General features: G+C 35.8%; 1 protein-coding gene across 7 annotated transcripts in view; it reads right to left on the bottom strand.

Annotated features, from left to right (window-relative positions):
• Positions 1 to 22842, bottom strand: part of KLHL5 (kelch like family member 5) — a 47454-nt gene that overhangs the window by 5823 nt on the left and 18789 nt on the right. For 6 of the 7 annotated variants that reach the window (XM_017744607.1, XM_017744608.1, XM_008641372.2 and 3 more), the window contains 7 exons: positions 17016 to 17152; positions 16041 to 16237; positions 8337 to 8549; positions 5585 to 5771; positions 4456 to 4680; positions 3989 to 4151; positions 293 to 505 (listed from right to left, as the gene is read on the bottom strand). In XM_017744607.1, coding sequence (XP_017600096.1) covers positions 293 to 505; positions 3989 to 4151; positions 4456 to 4680; positions 5585 to 5771; positions 8337 to 8549; positions 16041 to 16237; positions 17016 to 17152 — 1335 coding nt within the window. The remainder of the gene's footprint in view (positions 1 to 292; positions 506 to 3988; positions 4152 to 4455; positions 4681 to 5584; positions 5772 to 8336; positions 8550 to 16040; positions 16238 to 17015; positions 17153 to 22842) is intronic. The other variant, XM_017744604.1, reaches the window with a different exon arrangement.

The following is a 22842-nucleotide window of genomic DNA, read 5'->3' as shown; positions in this document are numbered from 1 at the left end:
AAGCATTAAATTCCAAGTTGTTTCAGTTATAAATCATAATTCATTCAATGAGATTGTTAAAATAATCTAGATGAATTGTATTAGGGAGAATTTGCTTTAAATAATCTGGTAACATTTTGAATCATAGTATGACTACACAGCATATTTTTATATGTAAGTTTCCTCTGTTCATGCTAAAAATAACACACCTATTTTATTGGGTTTCTACTTTCAGCTCTTTCCATAAATCACTCTATAGAGTAGCACTATTAGAATCCCATGGCAGGATATGCCTTCATCAGTGTATTATTACCTTTCTACGCAGTCTGACAGCCTGGATGTTAAGTTGGATGCTGGAGCATCATGGCCACCTATTGCATACAAGAACCCGTTCCAGGTGGTTACACCTACACCACCTCTTCTTTTTGACATCTGAGCACAGAGAGTCCATTTGTTTGTATGAGGATCAAAACATTCTACTGACTTAAGACAAGAACTTCCATCTCGACCACCAACTGCATAAAGCCTACAAAGTAAAACAAAACAAAAAAGAAGACAATAAATGTTGTCTGAATAAGACAGTTTCTACTGAAACATGAAGGATTCCAAGTTTGTTAAAAAGGGAGGTTTAGAAGGAGACTTTCAACTTTCAGTAGACTGCTCTGTTGTGAAAACTTAGGCAAGACTTTGCTCCAGTCTTTTCCTATTGTAACAAACAATGCATAATAACAATATTTACAGAAAATTGAGTATCTTACACAGCATTTATGTTCCAACCTCTGCCTATAACTAGCAATTTCAAAATTACACACATGACTTGCTGGGTCAGAAGGACAAATTCAGTAGTGGATCTGTGCATGCACCATCTCTACCCTACCTCATCTTAGGCATTCAAGTGCTTTTCTGGACCTGGGTTTTAGTTCATGACTGACAGCACTACTTTAAATCCCTCACACCCACTAGGTGGCCCAATTTGCTTAGTCCTAACAAAAATGTTTCTAGCATTTGGTACAAACAAAGGATTTCAACTATTTGGAAGGGCTGAAATGAATAAAAAAAATTGGGTTTAGGAGGACTCAATCACTGATGAACCTTTAAAACTAATCAAATAATCAAACTTGATAAAGAGTTTATGAAGAGAGTTTTTGAGCAATCTAGGAATAGCAGCAGACGTGCCCAGCACTATTATTTGGAAAAGTAGGAACACAGAAGTCATTCTAAAAAGGAAGCAATGCATCAGAAGTAAAATCCAGTACGAGATCACCTCAAATAACATTAACAAAATCCTTTCAGAGCCTATGTATGGCTAAATAATCATATAAACATTAGTATATAATGATAGTGTGAACAATTTACAACAGTTACCATGAAGCACTATTCAAGATGTTCTCAGTTTGGGTAATACTAGTGTTTGGTTTTTTAAATATACTTACCAAGGAACTTAAATACAAACATCTTGTATGTCATACATGAACTCCCTAATTAGCTTGGTCTTTGCATGTTAAGTGCTTTGATTAGTTAATTGTGGGTTACACAACTTTAATTGAGTGTTAATGTTCACCCATCAGTCCAGGTACAAATATCAAGTTCTGCTATTAGTGCTTTCACTTGTTCAAAGCAGTTTATCTGCACCAGTTCCAGTTAAAATCCCCTAGTTAAAAGTGTCCCAGTTAAAATTCCCTTTCCAACTTTAAAAAAAAAAAAAAGTTGTTTTTCTCATGTTCTCTGTATACTTTTGCAAATGTTTTAAGATGTGTTGGATGTATTTTAATATTTATTTTAAGGGTTTCTACTTTGCTCAGAACCAGCTCCAAACCCCAGTTTATAAGAGCCAACAGCGAGTTTTAGACCTTTAGCCGTTGGTCTGTAAGTAAGCTCCATGGCAACCTGAATCTTAATAAGGACATGTTACCACTCTTACTCCAGCTGCTACTACCGCCCTGACAACGACGAGATATTGGTAGACAGAGATAATCTGTCAAAAGGGAAGCACCAATCACTTAGGACCAAAGGGGTGTGCCATGGGCGGTCCATGGGCGGACTGGGGTGGAGCAAGGGTACTATAAAGTAGTGAGTCAGCCTCAAAGCAGGGGCAGACCACTGCAGATTTAGCTGTAGTGGGTGCCAGTACTGGGCTCCTATTTTGGAGCCTTCAATAATTTTTCTCTGACTTTCGGGTTAGCTAAAAGTCAGCCCAGCACTGCAAGTTTTCCACCGGAGGTCCAGTGCTGTCTAAGCCCAAAGATCTCTAATCCCTGCGTTCCCGGAAATACCTCTTGAGCCACTAGGATCCCAAATTTTGATATTTTCCTGATTTTTATAATTTTTCAATTTTTCTGTTTTAATAAATTATTTTAATTTTTCTAAGAGTTGTCTCGTTCCTCACATTGTAAATATGGTTGATCTAGTCCTTCTCAGTAACAACATACTTTAAAAAATACTCCACAGAAGTTTCTATGTTTAGCAATACAACTTGTTTAAGGTAAGGAATGTACTGAAGGTTACTGTAAAACTTTATTGCAGTTCCATAAACTAAAATCATGACTAAAATTAATCCTTTATGCAACGTAACATTTGTGAATCTCCCAACTTCTCTCAAACATGAGAGAGTTTTGATTACTTATGCAGTGATTTCACACTCTGGACATGGAGAGAGATATACTAATTTCTATATATGAAGGTTTTGATCTAACCATCTGAAACTTACTAAGTTACAGACATACATTACAGGAAAGTGCAGAAATTACTGCTCCTGCATCTGAAATGCTGCATGCATTTTAAAATTGTCAGCTGTAGTGATCTTTTGTTGTGTCTCCATTAAGAGTCTAGGCAATGTTCCATACTAACAGGGAAATGCGAGGCTCTAATTCTGGTGCTTTTCATCACACCTGGGACCCTCTGCTGGATATACAGCAAGCTTTAGACCTAACTTAGGTATCTGAGACTGCAGTTCCAAGGCAGCCAAGGCACTCTGCTTGCTGGTTGATCAAGTTCATCCCTCCTTCCTGTAGGCAGTGAGCATTTCCACTCATTCTTGGACTTGTCCCAGATATCACCAGAACCCTTTGTAGCTGCCTTTCAGCAGTACTAATTTACCAGTCACTAGGCTTCCAAAATAAAAAAAGTATGAAAAACTTTTTTTACCTGAGAGCATTCAAATAGCTCAAGGGAGACGTATCAGACAGCACATAAGCAGGAAGTGCAAATTTGTGGATAACAGAGTGTAAATATTCTGCCACAACCACAGTACTACTCAGTCAATCAGTAGCTTTGTCTGCTGTGGTATTCCTGTAGTCATGCTGGCAAAACACAACTTACTCTCCTCTCCACCCCCCCAATGCTGGGGTACTTCTTTAATAAGAATTGCATCTCCAACTGTGTAGGTGCATACCCAGGTGAAACTAAGCTTAATTAAGGGTTAATTTAGTTTGAAGTGCTAATTTAGCTTAGTTTATCATTGGTTTGCCTTAGTATATTTAGTGCTGATGCAGTAAGTGCATTCATCAACAGCAGCTCTGAATCTGCATTTCTGTAGTTTCAATAAACCACACTGTTTGTGGATCTGTGATTGTGAAAGTATTGAATGCAACCAGACTTACAGTGCTGAACTGGTTATAAACAGGAATTAGGCCCAGCTGTACCCAGCCCCTCTGATCTCTGGGAACCAGCTGGAATACAAGAGGATTATTTTCTGCCAAATTTCATACTCTAATGCAGCAGGTTCTTGGTATAAGAAGGATCTGGCCATACTGGAGCAAGTCCAGCTGATGGTCAGTAGGATGATGAGGGCGCTAGAACACTTGGCATACAGCTGTAGTGATGCGGAGAAGCTTGCTTGACCCAGCACAGTATCTTTTCTGTGAATGAAGAAACTTGGCTCTTAATACTACCAACTGGTATCTATCAAATGCAATTAATCTATCGAAATTAATAGTCACTTAGGATGGTCCTGTAATTACATTAAAATAATGAGATTTTACATTTGAAAACAGAAATTGCCTTCACATACTTTCCATTTAATATTGCTACACCAACAGTGCTCCTGGGAGTTGACATACTAGCTACGAAGTTCCACTGACGAGCCTGTGGATCCCATCTTTCTACTGTATTCAGGTAGCTCCAGCCATCATGTCCTCCTACAGCATACATGGGACCTTCCAATACAGCTACTCCTAAAATACAGATATGAAAAACAGTCACTTCTGGATAAGAGGAATAAAGGTCAGAATTTCTTAGTGACGGTCCAGTGTGCACCACAATTAAAAAAAAAAAAAAAAAAAAGAATTCTTTTGGTAGCCAATGCTACCAAATACAATCCTCAATACAATCTCAAGGAGAAAAGACATTGAATAAGCAGTTGGCATTAAAACAAAATTTCCACCCTCCTAAAGTTAACTTCTGAATGTTTTTTTGACCAATCCTAAACCAGGTAACCTTTAAAAAATACGCAATCAGCCTTTACAGAACTGTACATACCAAGACCGTGACGATGAGTGGACATAGGTGGCATTACACTCCAAGTTTTTGATCTAGGGTTGTAGCACTCCACAGTATTCAGTGTTTTCAGTCCATCTCTGCCACCAACAACAAACAATTTATCATCTAAAACTGCAACTCCAAACTGTAATCTTCGTCCATTCATGTTTGCAACTGGAGTCCATGTGTTGGTACGAAGTTCATATTTTTCAATACTTGTAGCTCCTGATGACAATATATGCAAGTTATATATGGGGAAAAAAGTTTTGAAGTACTAGGATAGTTTTTATTTTAGCATTATGCTGATCCCACAAGACACCATGATATCCTGCAGCATGTTCTTAAGTCTGTGTAGACAAATAGTCTTTTTTGACTTCCTCAGCAATTACCTGCACCGTTACAAAGGATGACTTTCTTGGTGCTTTTCAAGACAAAAAACAGGTTTTGTAAATGCTTTGCAGAATCAAGCCTTTAGAAATAGAAATATTAGGAATATAAACCAACCATCTGGAACACAATTGTATATTGAAATCAACTGTTTTGTAATATTAGACAAAAAAGCTGATGGTATGTGACATGACGTACTGAAAAACAGCTTTAAAACAACAAATTTAAGAAAACATTTTCTCTGTCATAACTTTCCTAACTTGCCAGATCCCTTCTAATTACCATTAAAAAGTATGGAATTTTCTATGAAAAAAATAATCCAAGTAGTTGTGACAGAACTATTTAACAATTAGTCAAAATATTTTTGTTGTTCTGGTTTTTTTTTTAAAGCATGTGCAGGTCACCTTTGTGGCCTTTCAGTCATATTCTTCATTTTCCAAAGTACTGCTCCCTCAAGTAAATAAAGAATAGTTTTCATTCAATTAAACACTTCACTACTCAGAACTCAGCTATTCCTATGGTAATTTCAAATCACAACTCTAGATTCCAGAACATTTACAGTATTATCAAAGATATATAGGCCTTTTTAACCTAATAAACGGTATACACTTTAGATATTTCATGTTCTGTACTGCAGAATCCTTGAATTTTAGATTTAACAGGTTGTAAAAAAAATCTATCAAACATTTCTTTTAAGAAGAACCAAAACAGCTCATCAACTAAACATTACATAAGCCAATACCTTTTGTTGCATCCATGCCTCCAACTGCAAACAAAACGCCCACTGTAGATTTTCTAGGTTTGGTGCGAGGGCTTTGCAACATAGGTCGTCTCTCTGGCAACAGATGGTACTTCATTGCTTCCATAATGAGTTTTTGACATTCGATGTCATCCCTAAAGAGTGCGTTGTTCTCCATATCTGCCAGAAACTGTGAAAAAGAAAGAAAAGCAAACAAGCTGTATTGCTATAAACTACATGAAGAATAAAACCATGATTACCAAGATAATATTTTACACAAACCCTTCTACTGCCTGATTTAAAGTCTCTGTATTTTCAAAATGGTCATGTAAAAAAGGCTAGGGTAAAATTGAACTAATAAACAGAACATTCACATTTTAAGCAAAACCATTAAATAAATAAATAAATATTTAAAGAGGAAGGCCATCTGATCTTAATGGATGATTTAAGCTGAATGATCCAAAGAAAGGAAACATAATCTCCTTGAGTTCCATTGCCATGCAGGAATGTTCAAGAAAATGGAAACAGGCTCTGGGTATGTAAGTCAGTTCAACCTCATGCTTTTATTCCCAAATTCACCCAATGCAGAGGTCTATAAAAGCCGTTTCAGCACAGGCTGAATATTTTAATATATATTCTGTTCCTCACCCTGACAGTGACCAATATCACAGTGTATCAACTAATAAAAGCCTTTGTTAAAATTTTTATATCAAGATTGCAAGCAAATTTGGCAACTTTTAAATCTTAAATATACTTAAATAAAATTCAACTAAAGACTACTAATACAAGTTTTTAAGTTCAAAGATTCTGGAGTGGTTTGTACGCCGTATTTATCAAACTGCAGGAAAAAAATTATTAGTAGTTTGAGAGTCATAACTCTAATTATTAGAAGTCTGGACAACTGGCATTTTTCTGAGCTGCACAACATGGCATGAATAACAGAGAAAAAAGCAAATGAAGTGCCCCACTGGGACTTGGACAGTTGTCAGAAAAAGAGAGAGAAAAAAAAGCAGATGCTTCTGAAAATCCAAAATCCAAACACTTTGTGACTATTAAACATGCAAGTCCACAAACCAGAATGAGATGTCATTGTTGAGCTGTTGACAGCCAACCACTGACAGGTACAGAACTGCTGTGACTTCAGTCATCAGAAGTACTAAAGGGGCTCGCTGTGAAACAGTTGGGCACAATATGGTGTGAATATCCCTGGCTTGAAGCTGCCTTAGGGCTGCAAAGTGGCAAACATGATAACCATGGTTCCAGAACAGATACAGGTAAGTACAGATGGCTAAACCTGAACACCTCAGTTTCAGGCAAAATAACACAAAATATGACAGAAAACATAATTAACAATCACAGAGAGAATAAAAAACCCTTTCAAAGCCTTTCATCAGTGACTTTTCAGAAGATTGAAAGTTTTGCAGCATTTCTCTAATTGGCTACAGTTCTCACTATTTAAAATAGCAAATGAAAAGTGTTCTCATGTAAATTAGTAGAGGGAACTTAATCTCATTCTTTACTTTCATACCTCTCATTGTTTCTTCTTTTGACCCAAAAGACCACTTGTATCATTTCATAGGGACACTCTGTGATTATAAAACAATAAACTAAAAGCTGTCTTTTAACTGCTAGTGTGCAATGCTACAGAATTACACACAGTTTAAAAATACATAAAAAATAAATAAATTAATTCCTATTGTCCTAAATCAGGCACTGTCACACACGCATGCATGAAAAACTAAGGCTGTAACACAACATGAGCAATTCAGACTTTCAATATATTTTTCTGATGGACAAGCAGCATATAATATTTAAAGCAACACTGTGTGAATGTGAGTTCTGCAACAAAAAGATGCAACCTACATTTTCTACAGTTTCTAACCCACTCAGCCTATAAAGAATTTCTCACTGCACAGAGTCTCAGTCTCTGAAAGCTATTCTACTTGATTTAAAAAGAAATGCAATTTTGCCTGCAGGCTCTTGAAACTAAAACTACTATAAATATTCCTCACTCAAAGAACTTAGAATGGGCTTACTGAAAGTACATTTTTTCGAAGTTTTATTATTTACACAGCTCCTTGTACTAAAAGCATTTCTAACAGCATTTACAAATGACACATTAGCACGAAATCATAGTAACTGCAAATCTGATAAGGAGAAAGGTAGTGCAGACACTCCAGTACTAAGAATTCCTGTCTAAAAGGAATCTGAGCCATCTTGTAATTCAGAAACTGCTAAATCATCTTTTTCATTATTTATCAGAGACATAAAGTTTGCCACTTTACAGCTTAAGAGGCTGACAAACATTCATTTTTAGCAAAAAGAAACTTACAAATATTTAGGACACTGCTTGCATTAACCAGAGAGATGACAGAATGCTATCTACAAAGAGATGCATAAAAACAATCAATAAAACTAAAAATTCATTACGAGTTTTTTGCTTCCAATGCTACAGTTTCACAGTATTTCTTGAAGATTTTTTTTAAGTGTATCTGCATCTCTGCTTGCAATGGTTTTGGTTTCAGCAGGTTGTTTAATCTTCTAATTTAATTTCTCTCAAATATCTTTAATTCATCAACTATAAAACTGAAAATCTTTTAATTATGTTATATATAACATACTAAGTCCTTACATGCAGCTCTAAGAATCCAAATCACTATAAAATTTCTGATATGTCACTATCAATATATTTATGCTGTAAACATTATGCCCACTGTAACCATGGTATAAACTAGAGAGGAATTGAACAATTTACTTGTGGAGCAAGCAGAGGCAGTCTAATGTAAGCCAGGAGTTTACTGAGATCTTTCCTTCTCTGTTCCAAATCATGTCGAACCCACGTAAGTAGTGCATTCAGTATAGTTTCTTCATTAGGAATATTCATGTCATCACTTGCTAAAAGCTTAGCAATTTCAGTGGCTGGCAATAACAGAAATTCTTGATTTCTAATTACTTCCATGAAGTTCTCCTGAAAAAGAAAAATATTTTAATAGAGGTGACATCATACTTTAAAGACATTTTATGGAACACCTGCTGTATCTTCCCCTCTTTTTCCTTCCTTCTTGCCATCTCTCAGTTGTCCCACTGTAGTACTGACTTGGGAGGAACACCAAAGAAGAATTTAAAGTACTGAATTATTTTCACCCCTGATCATTTCCCCAACTCAGTCATTCAGTCTCACAGACAGATGTTCTGAAACAACTGAGGGAAGTGTACAGATGGAAATGAGCCATAGGTTGTGGGTGTTACTATCTTGGCACTGCAAAGTGAAGAAATAATTTCTGAAGTATAGTTAAAAAGATGCAGTTTGTTCCTGTTGTCAAGCAGAAAGCACAACATGCTACAACAACTGGGCACACGTAACTGTTTTCATTACTGCTAGATAAAAATGTGGCATTAAGTTTTCAGAGGAAATAAACAACACTAACAATTTCATTGTTGATTTAAAATCAAATATTTTAAGTTTATTTTACTATTTTGTAGGTTTTATACAATTGATCTGATTTGGCTGGGGAGCAAAACATACAAAGAATCCACAATATTACACACGCCTTGCTACACTAACAATATTTGGATAGGATTCAATCTTCTTTCATCCTGTCATTTTCAGCAACAAATCCTTACTTCAAAATAAGAAATTCATAGTATGTAACACGTCCTACACTGATATCCAATTACTTCATAATACAAGGACTTACAGCATATTCTGTAAGGATTCTGATCAATTTAGGCAGAAATAGCAGAAGTATGTAGAAACACAATCAGCACCATGAACTTACAGTGAAAAACCTGAATGTAACAGAAAAAGGTCATGTCTATCCTCTTTCCCCATATACCTTTACAAGGCAGCAAAGCAAAGCAACACAAAAGCAGAGAAGTAAAATCACAACATATTCTTGTATTTTGGTAGCTCAAACTCCAGCTAAATTCATACTCAAAACTAAGAGTAGCTTCATGACGATAACAGTGTTACAATCAATTTATTAAATGCACTGTGGATTGCTAGATAGCCAGCTAACAGGATGCTGATTTTGGTCTGCCATCACATGCACCTCCAAAACACCTGGAGAACAAAATGCGTTAGATCCACAAACAGAGATGTCTAACTGGGCCTAATATGAAAATTAGCCTTACTTAGTACTTACTTAGTCTTGTTTAATGATTTAAAAAGAAAGAACTGCATGCTAATAAAAAACCTGTAGATTAGAAGCACATGTTGGAAAAAACCATGATTTTTAGGTCCAAAAAGGGGAGAAACTGGCAAGAAGAAGCAAGAGATGCACTGCAAAACAGATATATTTAAATTTTTAATATTTAAATTGGCATTTAAATATTTAAAATGGCAACAAAAATGAAAGTACAGTTTGGTATTATATATGCAATGGGCATCATGACAACAAAGAAAAAAGTTAATACTTCTTTTTTATTGCTTGGTCTAGACACTTTCAAAGCTATATCTCAGTACTCCAAAGATATTGACTAATAAAAAAAAAAAGCTGAGCGAAGAGGAAAAAACTAATTAGGTGTAAGCAGTGCACCTTACATGAAAGCCAAATGTATATAAGATGGCTACAAGGTGTGTAAGGGGAAAGATCAAAGTGACTCCACTCCATGGGTAATTCCGGAAATCAGGAAAATAACTGCAAATGTTATTGGTGTGCATAATTCTACTTGTGGATGGAATTCGGAAAGAACACTTTTACATTTAGTATCTGAAAATACTTAATATCTGAAAAGCTTTCCTACAACAAAGATCCAACTGTCTACACAAAAGAAGTACTTCATGCGAAAGCTATAGTAGATTAGAAGGGAGATAGAGTTGTCTTTCCCTCTTTAATTCATTTAACTATTTGTATTACAAAATAAAAGTTAAAATGAAAAAAAAGTGAATTAAAAAACCAATATTCAGAAGCACTACACATGCATTGCTATTTACTTCACTCTGATACTAAATGCCTGGTAGTAAAATTGAATCTGAGAAGTTATCAAAATTATTTCCACAGTTTAAACATGCAGTTCACAGGAATTCATATTCCATTGAGTTCATTTTTTCCACTGACTGCTTTTTTGTTGGTTCTCTGTCCTAGAGAGTATGCAAGCTGGAGCTGTGCTTTTAGTTTTGCTGAATGAACAGGCAGTGAACTCTGACAAAGTGAAACACCAACACTTACTACCTTAAACTTTCCAAATTGTCTATCCGTATCACAGGAAGAGGAAGGGGAAAGCACTTGCATGAAAAGTTCTTTTGTCTCTGGAGGCAACAACAAGCTCATCTTGCATAAGTCAATCAGGGATCCTCTTTGGAAAGCTTTTTTCCAACTGGATTTCATCGCTTCAACAGCTGTTATGTGTAAAAAGCCTGATTTTCCTTCTTGTTGCTTGCAGACCATTGCTTTCTGATGGGAACAAGTTCAACTTCCTCTTGCTCCCATTCTATTTTTACAGCAGAGACTCCTTTTGAGCAGAGTATCAAAGCATTCCACTGGGAATACAGGCACTCTTTGTCCTATGTCTGGGCTTTTTATAATCAGAATCTGACAGTTCCTCTTCGTTTACAGACAGATATTCTGAAGACAAAAAGAAGGAGCCAGTGTATCTCCTAGCATTCTTAACCTCCTCATTAGCTTTTTCTTTCCTTCTTCTTATGGGAACTCTCTGTGGAAGAACAGGATATTTCAGAGAACAAATGGTCTGCAGTTTCAATCCCTTGCTTTCTGGTCCTGAAAGTAAACAGTTTCCCAAACCCAAAATTAGCTCCTCAAAGAGCTTAGAAACTTTATCAAATTAGTAGCCTGAGGCTTATGTACTAACTAAGACAGGGAGATGCAGTCCTCATGCTCAATGCTCATTCACATCATAACCCCAAATTCATCTTTCAGCAACTGCATAATGAGTAATACTGATATTCCTAACCACAGATTTGCCTTGGACTTGGTACAGTGCAAGAAAATATTAGAAGCACATAAAAAAATAAGCTGTCACGATGCGTATTTCTAAATGATATTTAATCCCTACAGTGGGATGCAGTGAGGTGGTTAGTCTCCCTGCACACCATGTCAGAAGGATGAAAACCTTGGAGAGCATCAGACACCTGCAGGTTGAGAAGGACTGAGGCTGCCCAACAGGCAGCTCTGACCACGGAGCTCTGCTTAAACTCTGAACTTGGGCAACCAAAAGGCAAGAGGCGCTTGACTCACAGGATCTGAACACAAGCAAACAGGAAATGTAATTTTGTCTGCTGGCTGCTTCAGTCCGCTGGTCAACTAAGTATGAATTCACTAAGAACTGAGCTACCTGACTTCCTGGTAAGCTGTTAATAGTCAAACAGATGTCAGATACCATCTACTTTACTTTTATTCAGATTTCACTGATATGTTAAACAATAAACCAACCTAATACTTGCAGTGTGTGCAGGGTTTGTTTAGAATACAGCTATTGCAGCTTGACTCCTTGCTGCACTGTTTCTGGATTCCAAAACAGGCTGAGCAGCATGCAGAAACCTATTCAGTCTTGACAAGGCAGTACTGATCTTTTGTGCTAGGCAGGACTGAGGGAACTTGAAAGACAGAAATATCTTGGATTTTCACAGGTGAAAAAAGAAAGTGAATGAGTATTTTCCAAGTCAGTTGATTACTGAGCAGGATATTTTGGACAGCAATTTCAGGTGCAAGAATGTAAAATCCTTGTTTTAGGCACTATTGCAATCTTTGGTTCTGGCCTTTTGTGGAAAAAAAAAGCATTTACATTTCTCCTCTCTTCGTGCTCCCCACTAACAAAAGAAAAAACTGTCCTGGCTGTTGCAAGAAAAAAAAAGACAAATTATCCCTCTTTAATTCCTCCTTCCACTCATAACTCCATATTTCAATGATTTTTTGTTACCCAACTACTGCCTTACAGGAGAAAGTAAGTCCAAGTGTGCCACACCTTTTCTTCTGCAAAAATACCTAGTTTCTGTGCTTGGACCCAATCTGTTACTCTGTTCTTTTAACTTTTTCTTTTTATAAACATCCATTGGCTTGTTCAGAAATCACACAAGCTCCAAAACTAACTTTATCTGAATCTTGTAATACTATCACTGCTCATGTATTTCTGAAGACTTCTGATGAAAATCAAAATGACTTTTCACTCTGCTTTAAGCATGCATAGCTGAGCAACAATGATTACACAGGGACTAACTCAGGTACTATCACACAAAGTTTTGAATGTCTGTTCTTTCTTTATTAGTTTTAAATCAGAAAGTTAAAATCTGGCTACTGAAGAAGCTACTGACATGTAAGAACACCTCACTACTCACCACAGATATTGCATATTCTGGACATAACACAGGCTAGCTTTTCCTCATCTCAAAGTATTAATTTCCCTTTTGTTTACTTTTTTGTGGGAAAGGAACTATTGGTTTTCAGTCAAGGTACACTACCAACTGACAAACAAGATGTCAAAAAGGGGTGTTTGTTGTGACTTTGAACACAGCAATAAAAATGCACAGAAGGCATTTTGTGCAAAAAGGCCTTTACAAATTCATTAAAGCAAACAGATACAATACTGGCAAGTCTAATAAAATTTGTGATTGTATGCCCCCAATACTGTACATAAACTACAGCAAAACAGGATAATCTTTGTTCAAAAGACACCTTTACTGAGATACATTTCATGATTCTATCAACTCTATTTTAAAACTGTGATGCATAAAAATCAGAGGTGCTCTTTTTACAGCATTAAATCCACTACTAATCACTTCAGTTCATCTCATGTTTCACTTCATGTATACTGAAGATTTTTTCAAGCTTTGATTTGTAATGCCAAAAATTGACCTGTTTTGATAAAACTGTTCCTCTCTGTAAAAACAACTTATCAACTGTCAACACAGTAAACAACAAAGTAATGCAACACTTAAGTCCTTTTAGCATAATATACATCTGTAATATGAAGAAATGCAGCATTTGAATCCTTCTTATTAAATTATATTTTTAATCGCTGATTCTTTCCAATGACTAATGTACTCAGACAGAAGAAGCCTATTAACAGAGGCAGACCTAGTGGGATAACTCACTGATTCCTCCTCCAGTTAAAAAAAACGCTCATTTCACCTGAATTTCAAATCTTCATGTGAAAAGGTATTTTAATGAAGCAGGTAAGATGATTACAAAATTATTACATGTGTCATAAAAACCTTTAAAACAGAGAATTTGTTTTACTTGTAAAAAAAAGTTCAATGGCAATCAGGGATTTTTCTGACAAAGAAGAACTCATAGAAAATAACGTGTAAATTAAAATTTAAGTATTTTATACTATTCACTACCTTCTACTACAAGTATTTTAAAAGAACCAGAACTATAAACTATACTCAGTATAATCCCACACTGTTCTATGCAGCCCAATGCAGCATAAAAATTATTCCCTGTTTTAATAAGGAGAATTTTGCCAGCTATTACAGGTGTACTTAACCCTTACACTCTAATACTTCTAAATGGAAAGAGCATCAAGTACCTAGAACTCACTAGTGTTGAACATTTTCTTTTTTCCAACAGCTTTTAAACAAATGAAATTACTTGGGGATTTATTTTAATTGAAGATTCAATTGGACTATACATTTCTATGCAGTTTCCATAGCAACATTCATTTCAAACTAAAGAAGCTGCTTCTCTATTACTCATTATTACTAAAATTCAATTTAATGTCTCTGTTGGAACTAAACAACATTAAAAGAGGCCTTGGGAAAAATCCATCTAGCACAACTAATTAGTTTTGAAAATGGCTTTTTAAAATCCACCTAATTTGAATTTCATTCCCATCAAAGCCTTAAAAGCAACAATTTTGCCACTGAAGTAAACAATGGCCAAAAGGCACAGACCTATTTTCCTCTGGTCTGAACAAAAGAAAGATAGGTGCTGTAAAAGAATGGCTTTTAGAAAGTTCACAGCCCCTATTTGCCCTAAGTCATGAATTGCCAGTCAGAATACTAAGACTGGAATGCCAACATTCCCCTTTAAAGATGCATTAGTCTAATAATTCTTACTATTCCAATCTTGGCAGTCCACTTATAAAGGACATGACAATGCCCCGGACCAAAACACAGGCTTATTCTGAAAAAGAACAAGCAGGTCAGAGGAGGGAGTTTCTCTTTTCACATATTTTTTCTATCACTGATCTCACTCGACATAAATTCTGATATTCCTCAAAGGCATAAACCACATTTACTTTGCTGTTTCATTGCACATTGTACCTAACTGCAGTCTCCTTATTTTTGTTTGTGCAATAACGAAGACCAAGAATAGAAACACCTAAGTTACAATCTGCACATTATTTATTGATCTGCTTTGGTAAATTCCAGTGTGTCCATGATATTAAGTATGTGAGAGATCCATTCGCTGCGGAAGAACATTGTGTCATATACAAAAACCCCCTATCTTAAACTGCTATACATATTAAACTAAATTAATTTAAGCCAAGAAGAAATAATTAAAAAAAAAAAAAAAAAAAAGGTTTTAAACCAGCAACACCTAAGGCAGCAAGAGGAAGAGCCATGGATTTCTAATACTAATTACAAGACATAAATTACAGCTCTTGGACCTAAGCCAATATCTTAATGCCAAGGTAATGCCATGACACACAAGCAAATTAAGTATTATCTTAATTCCCACATCTCTTATGCAGTATCTACATGCCCTCATTCAGGTCTCAAGAGCTTACTTAGGCAAAATTTCATCAACAAGTGAGCAAAATGCCTCATAAAACTGCAAAGAGCTGATGAACTGACTTCTTCCAGAGACAGTTCTCCTGCCTTCTTTTAATAACTTTACGAAAATAAACTTGTGAGAAGAAAAACAAAGAACATTTTGTATTAAAATAAAAGGATGACTATTAAACAGATGAAGTTTACTTAAGTTAATAGGTCTGAATTTCTACAAATTAACTCAAAAATATAATTGGCAAATTTGTATTTAGTCACATATTGCCTAGCCTAAGATTAAATTCTTTGATGCCCGACATCCTATTGCTAAGGTATTAAGGACAATGCAGAATCTATATTGCTGAATGCCCACATTCATACTCCAAGAATAACTTAGAACCTGCTACTCCAGTTCATTAGAAAAAAGGAACTTTACACTTCTATTTAGTAATGTGTTATTTTGGAAGAGGTGATAGCAATTTGCCCACTGTGAAGTCTGTAGTTTTTGACTGTCAGAAATAAGAACAAGCTTTTGAATTATTTTCTTAAATGCATACCACACAATCCCATTTCTGTTACGGGGAACCATTAATGCTTTCCTATTTCTTTCCAACTCTAAATCAGAAACTTTAAAGTTATTTTGTCATTTTTCATCATGGGAACATATGTGCATTCTTGTTTGAAAATGATGAAGGTTTTCTGGGGGAAAAACATTAGTACTATATTTAGGAAAACATTCTGTATTTTCTTTACTAAATAAAGCAGATGATACTTAATGTAACAACATACCATAGTGTAATTGTGAGCCACCTTGTGCAAGTCAGTGCAACCCTGTGCATCAGCAAAAGATCGGATTCCAAGGCAATTGGATGGGTGAAGCTGCTTCATTAGGAATTTGCAGCATGCTTCTACAACCTGAGAGAGCTGAAGAAGGCAAGCTGTAGACAACAGGCACTCAATGTTATCTTCTTTTAATTCAAGGCGACCTAGTAACATCAAAACGATCACATTAATTTGCTCTTATAATCTTACAAATTCCCTAAAACCCCAAGGCAACAGATTTACAGATTAATTTACAGATTATATGACAGAATAGAAGGCTTAGTAAACATCACCCTCAGCATTAGATAACTAATAATTTTCAAAATTAGTATCTATAATGATGTAAGGAAAGGGAATCCTAATGAGATTCCTTTTTTTGTCAGCCATGATATATTTAATAGATTCATATAATTTGTTAACTAACTGAATGTAGTATTATCAGAGAAACTTTATCCTATCAGATTGTCTCAGGTAACAGCAATGAGACCTAACTGCGGTCTACAGCTTTCTTACCAGGGAAGGAGAGGAGCAGGCACAGATCTCTTCTCTCTGCTGATAGGACCCGAGGGAACGGCATGAAGCTGTGTCAGGGGGTTAGGTTGGATATTAGGAAAAGGTTCTTTCCCCAGAGGGTGGTTGGGCACTGGAACAGGCTGCCCAGGGAAGTGGTCACAGCACCAGCCTGACAGAATTCAAGAAGCGTTTGGAAAACACTCTCGGGCACATGGTGTGGTTGTTGGGGTGTACTGAGCAGAGTCAGGAGTCAGACTTTGAGAATCCTTGTAGGTTGCTTCCAACTCAGGATATTCAGTGACCTCTTTTTATTTATTTATAAGAAATTAAATAATGTGGATAATTTGTAAAGAGCATTTGAAATCTAGTAATGGAATACAATGCTCACATGAGGACATTAGATGAAATTGTCATTTTCACCTCAATTACCTGTATATGCATATTGAACCAGAGCCCACAATGCCTTTGGCTCCACACCTTCCATCTTGATTTCTTCCTGTCTTGCTTCCCTTACATCATTGGTGAACATTGCTGCAAAGTAGTCCGAAACAGAGGAGAGAACCAATCTGAGTGTGACATGCAGAAGAAAAGGAGAGAAACAGGGAAGAAAAGAAAAAAACCTTAGTCAACCTGATGTTTCTTAATTTATGATTCATTACTTTTCCCTTTGAACAAACACTCTAGTGAGAAAAACATTTAAAAATTGACGAAGTGCTCCATGCTCTAGTTTCTCTCTATGAATAATGAAGTACTGGTACTAAACCTACATTTGCTGCTGATCTAAACTAACTACCCTTTCAAAGCTCAATGACTTTTAATAGCCAACACAGACATAAACCATAAAACCCCCCCCAAATCCACCAAAATTTGAAACGGAATATAAATATACATTATTTAAATAAAAATAAAATTGAATTGACTTCCATTTGTATTATGTCAGATAGTTTTTTAAACATGAAAGAATGACTTACCAGTCCTTTTTGAAGTGCTTTAAAATGCTTTTATTCTTGGTGCAGACATATACATTCAATTACTAATACTGATAATAAAACTTGGCACAGTAAATGTGGACATGATACAGAGTAATGTCTTTTGTGGGTATGTATTTAGTCTTTTTAAACAATCCTTACTATTTTACAATACTGTGTAAATAAACATGTTAGTGCACAATGGACGTTTCTTTGGATTACTCAGAGTAAAACACTCACTACAAATAATAATGCCACTCTGCAAAATGTGCAAGAATTTTGATGTCTCAGTATGTGTTCAGAGACTAGGGTGAAAGAGAAAATTATATGAGGCAGGAATATGATACCTACCATAACTATTCAGGAGGACTGCTGGCCTCTTTCATAAGAGACTGCCAGGAATGGCCTTGTGGCTTGGACCAATTTTTGTGCTGCAGCAGTTCACTGTTGCCTTGCCCATGGGGAATTCAATATAAATACATTTGATATATGTACTGATCTATACAAAGAGCAAGTCCAAAAACCAAGCCCACTGCAAATACATTAAACAGTCCATATGCATACATTCCATTAATCTAATACTTCAGGCAGTTTATGCTGTGCTGAATCACTATATTGGTGTGTTAAAATGACAGAGGTCAGGAACTACAAACCAGAGTAAAACTATTTGAAAAGGTGAGCACCAGTGCTTTGGGGAGGATTTGCAGGTACATATACAAAGTAATGAAATAAAAGGAGCTGTCTCTTAGTTAATTAACCGCAAAGTAATAAAATTTTGACTAATTAATTTCATAATACATTTTTCTTGTGTATTTTCTGATCATTGACCATTTGGTCAGGCTTACAGTAGGATAATCCTTTTTTTTCTAGCTGCTGAGGCAACAGAGTAGAGTTAGGAGTGCATGGGGAAAAGATTAATTTTATTTTAATACCTTGTATGATTTAAGTTTTGTCAAAAGAAACAAAGCTCTGTTCTTTTACAGAAAAGTGAAATCCTGTTCTTGAAAGATTAGATTTATTCTGTGGGTGACTTACTAAGAACACTTAGAACCTTCTGCCAAGGTAGGACCCAGGCATCACTTCTAGGCATTTTAACCTTGGGTTTAATGAAATCTGCATTTAAATGAAAATACTGCCTCCCAGAGATCTATAGAAGTGGAGTAAATTAGAGAGGACATTCATGTAAGTATCAAGGGAGAATTTCTGCAACTGTTTTTGATGCTAGAATGAGATGACAAGATCAGATTTCTATGTACAAAATAGGGGTTCTCACTGGAAGGGAAAGTGGTTTGAATAACCCAAGTATCTCTGCAGGTCCAATTCAGACTTAAAAAAGGCAAAACAACCAACTTAACGTATTCACATCTGGCAGTTCTAACTTGGAACATTGCCACAGAATAGAGCTTGAAAAAGACAGGTCTTTTGCAATAGGAAACAGAACTTAATACTTAGTCATATCACACTTTGGGGGTTGGTTGTTTTTTTTTTTTCTTTCCCCAGCAGTGCATTTGGACTGGGTAGCTGCACTATTATTCAGAAAGCATCAAGACTGTACACATTTTAGCAACAACTGCTGAAGAAATGCCAAATAATAACACGTGGGTGCCAATGCCTTCTACCAGAGGTTTGATATCAGCAAATTTCTCCCTGTGATTTCCAGACTCAAGAGTCCTCCAAAAGACATTAACAGAAATGTAATCCATTAAATATTTTTGCAAACATGTGTTCAGATCCATGAGGAGGTATACACACTTAACAGTGTTAAGTGCATTCCAGAGAGTGACTTGCATATGCTGACAGAGGCTGTGAAGTCCAGAAGTAGTTTAATACAGGTAATTTGAAAAAGCAAAAATTATACTGAGAGTAGTTTTGTAATAATTTCACAATGAAAAGCCTTAGAACAGATATCCACACTTTTCTCCTAATTCAGCTAATTTAGAAAAAAAAGCTCTTTCAAAGAAAGAAATGGGATTAAAATATACAGTGACAATGCATCAAGGTGACACTGAGCTAGGATAAAAGAAAACAAAGGCAGACTTTCAGCCAACTGGCCTTTTCTTGTCCTTTTTCCCACTAGTCAATAAAAATCAATTACTGCTATACACGTGTGATTTGATATTCACTTGTTCATTGATCTTTTAATCTCATAGCTAGTAACTTATTTTTCTGCCAGTTAAACTGTATTCCTAAATACAGACTACAAAACATGAAGCAACGAATACCTTCATATAACTCAAGAATCCATGGAAGACTTTCCCCATCCATATTTGACCATTTTGCTAAAAAAGCAGTAAAAAAGCTAAGTGACATGTATGATTTTTTAAAAGAAAATCCGTGCACTGACTACAAAAACTGACTAAATGACTATAAAAGCTACACTGACATTCACAATCTCCCTGTTAAATACAGGCATCCTGGCTCTGCTAGCATTTAACAGAGTTACCGTGTGTTATTTTGTAATCATTAAAATCAACACGTTTTTCCCTATCAAGAATTCATTGTGAACTATTGATGCTACAAGATACTGCCTTTCCTCCATTTAGAAACTGAAGAAAACTATGGGTTTTGTATTCAGAGTTTGTAGCCTTTTTTTGCTCCTAGGAGTAGTATTTCTGGTATAATTGCCCAACCAAAATGCCTACAAAATTAGTATATACTGCTATTAAAGAGGTCTTTTAAGATTACAAAAGAACCCAACCACAAAAAACAAGAAAAAGCCTTAGTACAGTTGGCATTGTATTGTTTGATTGTGGATTGAACATATCTACCTTTACTCTCCTTCTTACCTTATTACCAGCTATTGCTAAATATTCAATTCTGCATAGGTAAGATCACAAGAATTTAGCTACTGAATTATATGCAGTAAGCTGCTCTTTTACAGTGCACAGGAAAAACGGAGAGAAAAGGGAACACATGAATATCGGGATTTTTCATCTAAGAGATCATAAGATGTCTGAATAATTAATTGCTCTGGAAAAATACTCAACAGCTATGGTCTAAATACTGACAAAATCTGGGTGTTTCAGTGCATTTTTCTGCTCTTACAGGAGGCTCCAAGGCTACTGAAGTCTTTAATTTCTGTAGTTTGTATTGATCCAAAATTAGAAAGATCTACCATGACGGCTTAACTTATTTTGAAGAGTTTTCCACTGAGAGCCAGTAAAATATGTGGCACACTTTTCAAACCGTACTTGTTGGAACTGCAACAAGCTACATCATCTAGACAGTTTTCTAGGTCACCAAAACAATTACTATCTAAAATGATGACAGCTGCCAAACCTGGCAGTTTACAGGTTTAGTATCTCCCAACTCATCTCACCTGACATAATGAAGTGAAGCTGCTTAAGATCTGAAAGATAAAAGGGACTCTTCCTGGGCAGCTCCTTGTTTGTGGCTGTGTAACAGCTGAAAACTGTCCTAGGGAACTCACTATTAGCATTCACTGAAGTTGTAAGGTGATACTGAAGAGTACTGAAGATACTGAAGAGTTGTGCTCCTTCAAACAAGCTTCCTAAACCTTAGAGTACATAAGGTTCCATTTGCCTTCTTTCCTTAAGTCCCATGTCTTTTGACATCTTTCAGTGTCAACAGAAAGACAGACAATGGCTCTGCCCAGACTGCTGATTAAAGGATGTGGAGCAGGCTTTAAATGCCCTCTGGGCAGGAATTCACATATATTTTCCCTTTCTTAAAAGAATGTTCTAATCAGTAGGTTATTACCAAACAAAACAAGCTTTTATTATTGGATATAGCAGTTAGTTGAATGTAATAAATAGGAACAGAATAAATGGCAGACATCTAAGATTGCAGTGGACACAGAATAAACTCCTGCTATGAAAAAGTTAATTAAAGTAATTAAATTAAAGTATGGAAATTTCTTTATGAAACTGCAAGCTAAAGGGGTCAGAATATAATACATTTCTTCCTAGTGGAGAATGGTCCCCTTTTCCTACTTGCTTCATGACCTTGTAAATAAGTTTTTAGCTATAATTTCAGCACAGAATAAGAAGATAAACACTTTTGGAACAATAGAGAATGCCATATTCAGAAAAATCATGACTACATGTGATGCTTTTATTTGTCATAGACTCATAGCCTGAATTCTTTGAATAGATACAAAACCTCTCAGAATTTCACAGTAATGTTTTAGCTGTGCTTATTACCAAGGCAGACACCAAACTCATGTCTCTTTTCTCTAAAAACATAGATCATGCAGTTCGCAACACTCAACAAAAGCAGAAACTCATAATTAAAAAAATATAGGAATTATTAAAAATACCAGGTTTAAAACAGAAAATCTGAATACTCCTCTCTATATATGAGTGTAATTAATATTGATAATGAAAAATGTTCCTTCTTACCAGTTCTGTGTGACCACATACTATGAAAAACCCTTACCTTTCTTATGAAAAAACAAAGGAAAACAAAGCTGTCCAGTGTCAGTGAACTTTGTATTTTCTTACTCATCTTAAAATGCCAAACCATTAAGCTAAGATCTATTTAATACATCTTCTCTTGCTTATTAAGTTTCAAGACAAAACAATCACTGGTGTTCTGAAATGCACTGACTGATCCAGCCTGCAGTCAATACCAAAGAAGTCAGAACTTACATAGAGGCAGCAAAAAAATACCAAGTAAGTTTTTTCTTATAACATTGGCTACTACAGGTACGTAAAGGCAGTCATCTTGTTGAATTTCCATAAAATTTAAATCAAATTTAAGATTTCCGTCTTTATCTTTCACACTCTGAAAAAAATTCACTTTTCAGTGAGATACTCTGGAACTACTGAGATTAAGACTGTAGTTATTGCTATGTTTCTCTGTGAAAACAAAACACTAAGAGAAAGAACTTATTATGCAGAAGGCAAAGCTTCTTTGTAAGTTGCTCCAACATTATAAAGTGAACAAGGGACAATCGTAAGCCTCCCACCTCCTGCTACAAGCACAAAGTGTGCTTCTTTGGCCTTAACATTCATGCATATTTAACACACAATATACCAACTACAGCAACATCTTTCTCCTCAGAAGAGAAGTCCAGAGCAAATCATGGGTAGTAGCATACACCTCATGCACTACAGATATAGATACAGTAGCAGAAACTGGAGAAGCGAAGTCAGTTATTCTCTACATAAATGAGAAACAAGTGTGAACCACATTAAAGGACTTTTTAGCATGTTGTCTATCTGTTTATTTCATTGCAAATAAAATCTTCCAGTCCTTACAAGACATTCACAGCTGTCCTCTGCACCCTTTCTACACATTTTTAACTATTACATAAGCCATACTCC

This window comes from Corvus brachyrhynchos, unplaced genomic scaffold (genome assembly GCF_000691975.1).
Source record: "Corvus brachyrhynchos isolate BGI_N302 unplaced genomic scaffold, ASM69197v1 scaffold17, whole genome shotgun sequence".
NCBI lineage: Eukaryota > Metazoa > Chordata > Aves > Passeriformes > Corvidae > Corvus > Corvus brachyrhynchos.
The sequence above is the reverse complement of the archived record's forward strand: the minus strand, read 5'-3'. Positions and strand labels throughout refer to the sequence as shown.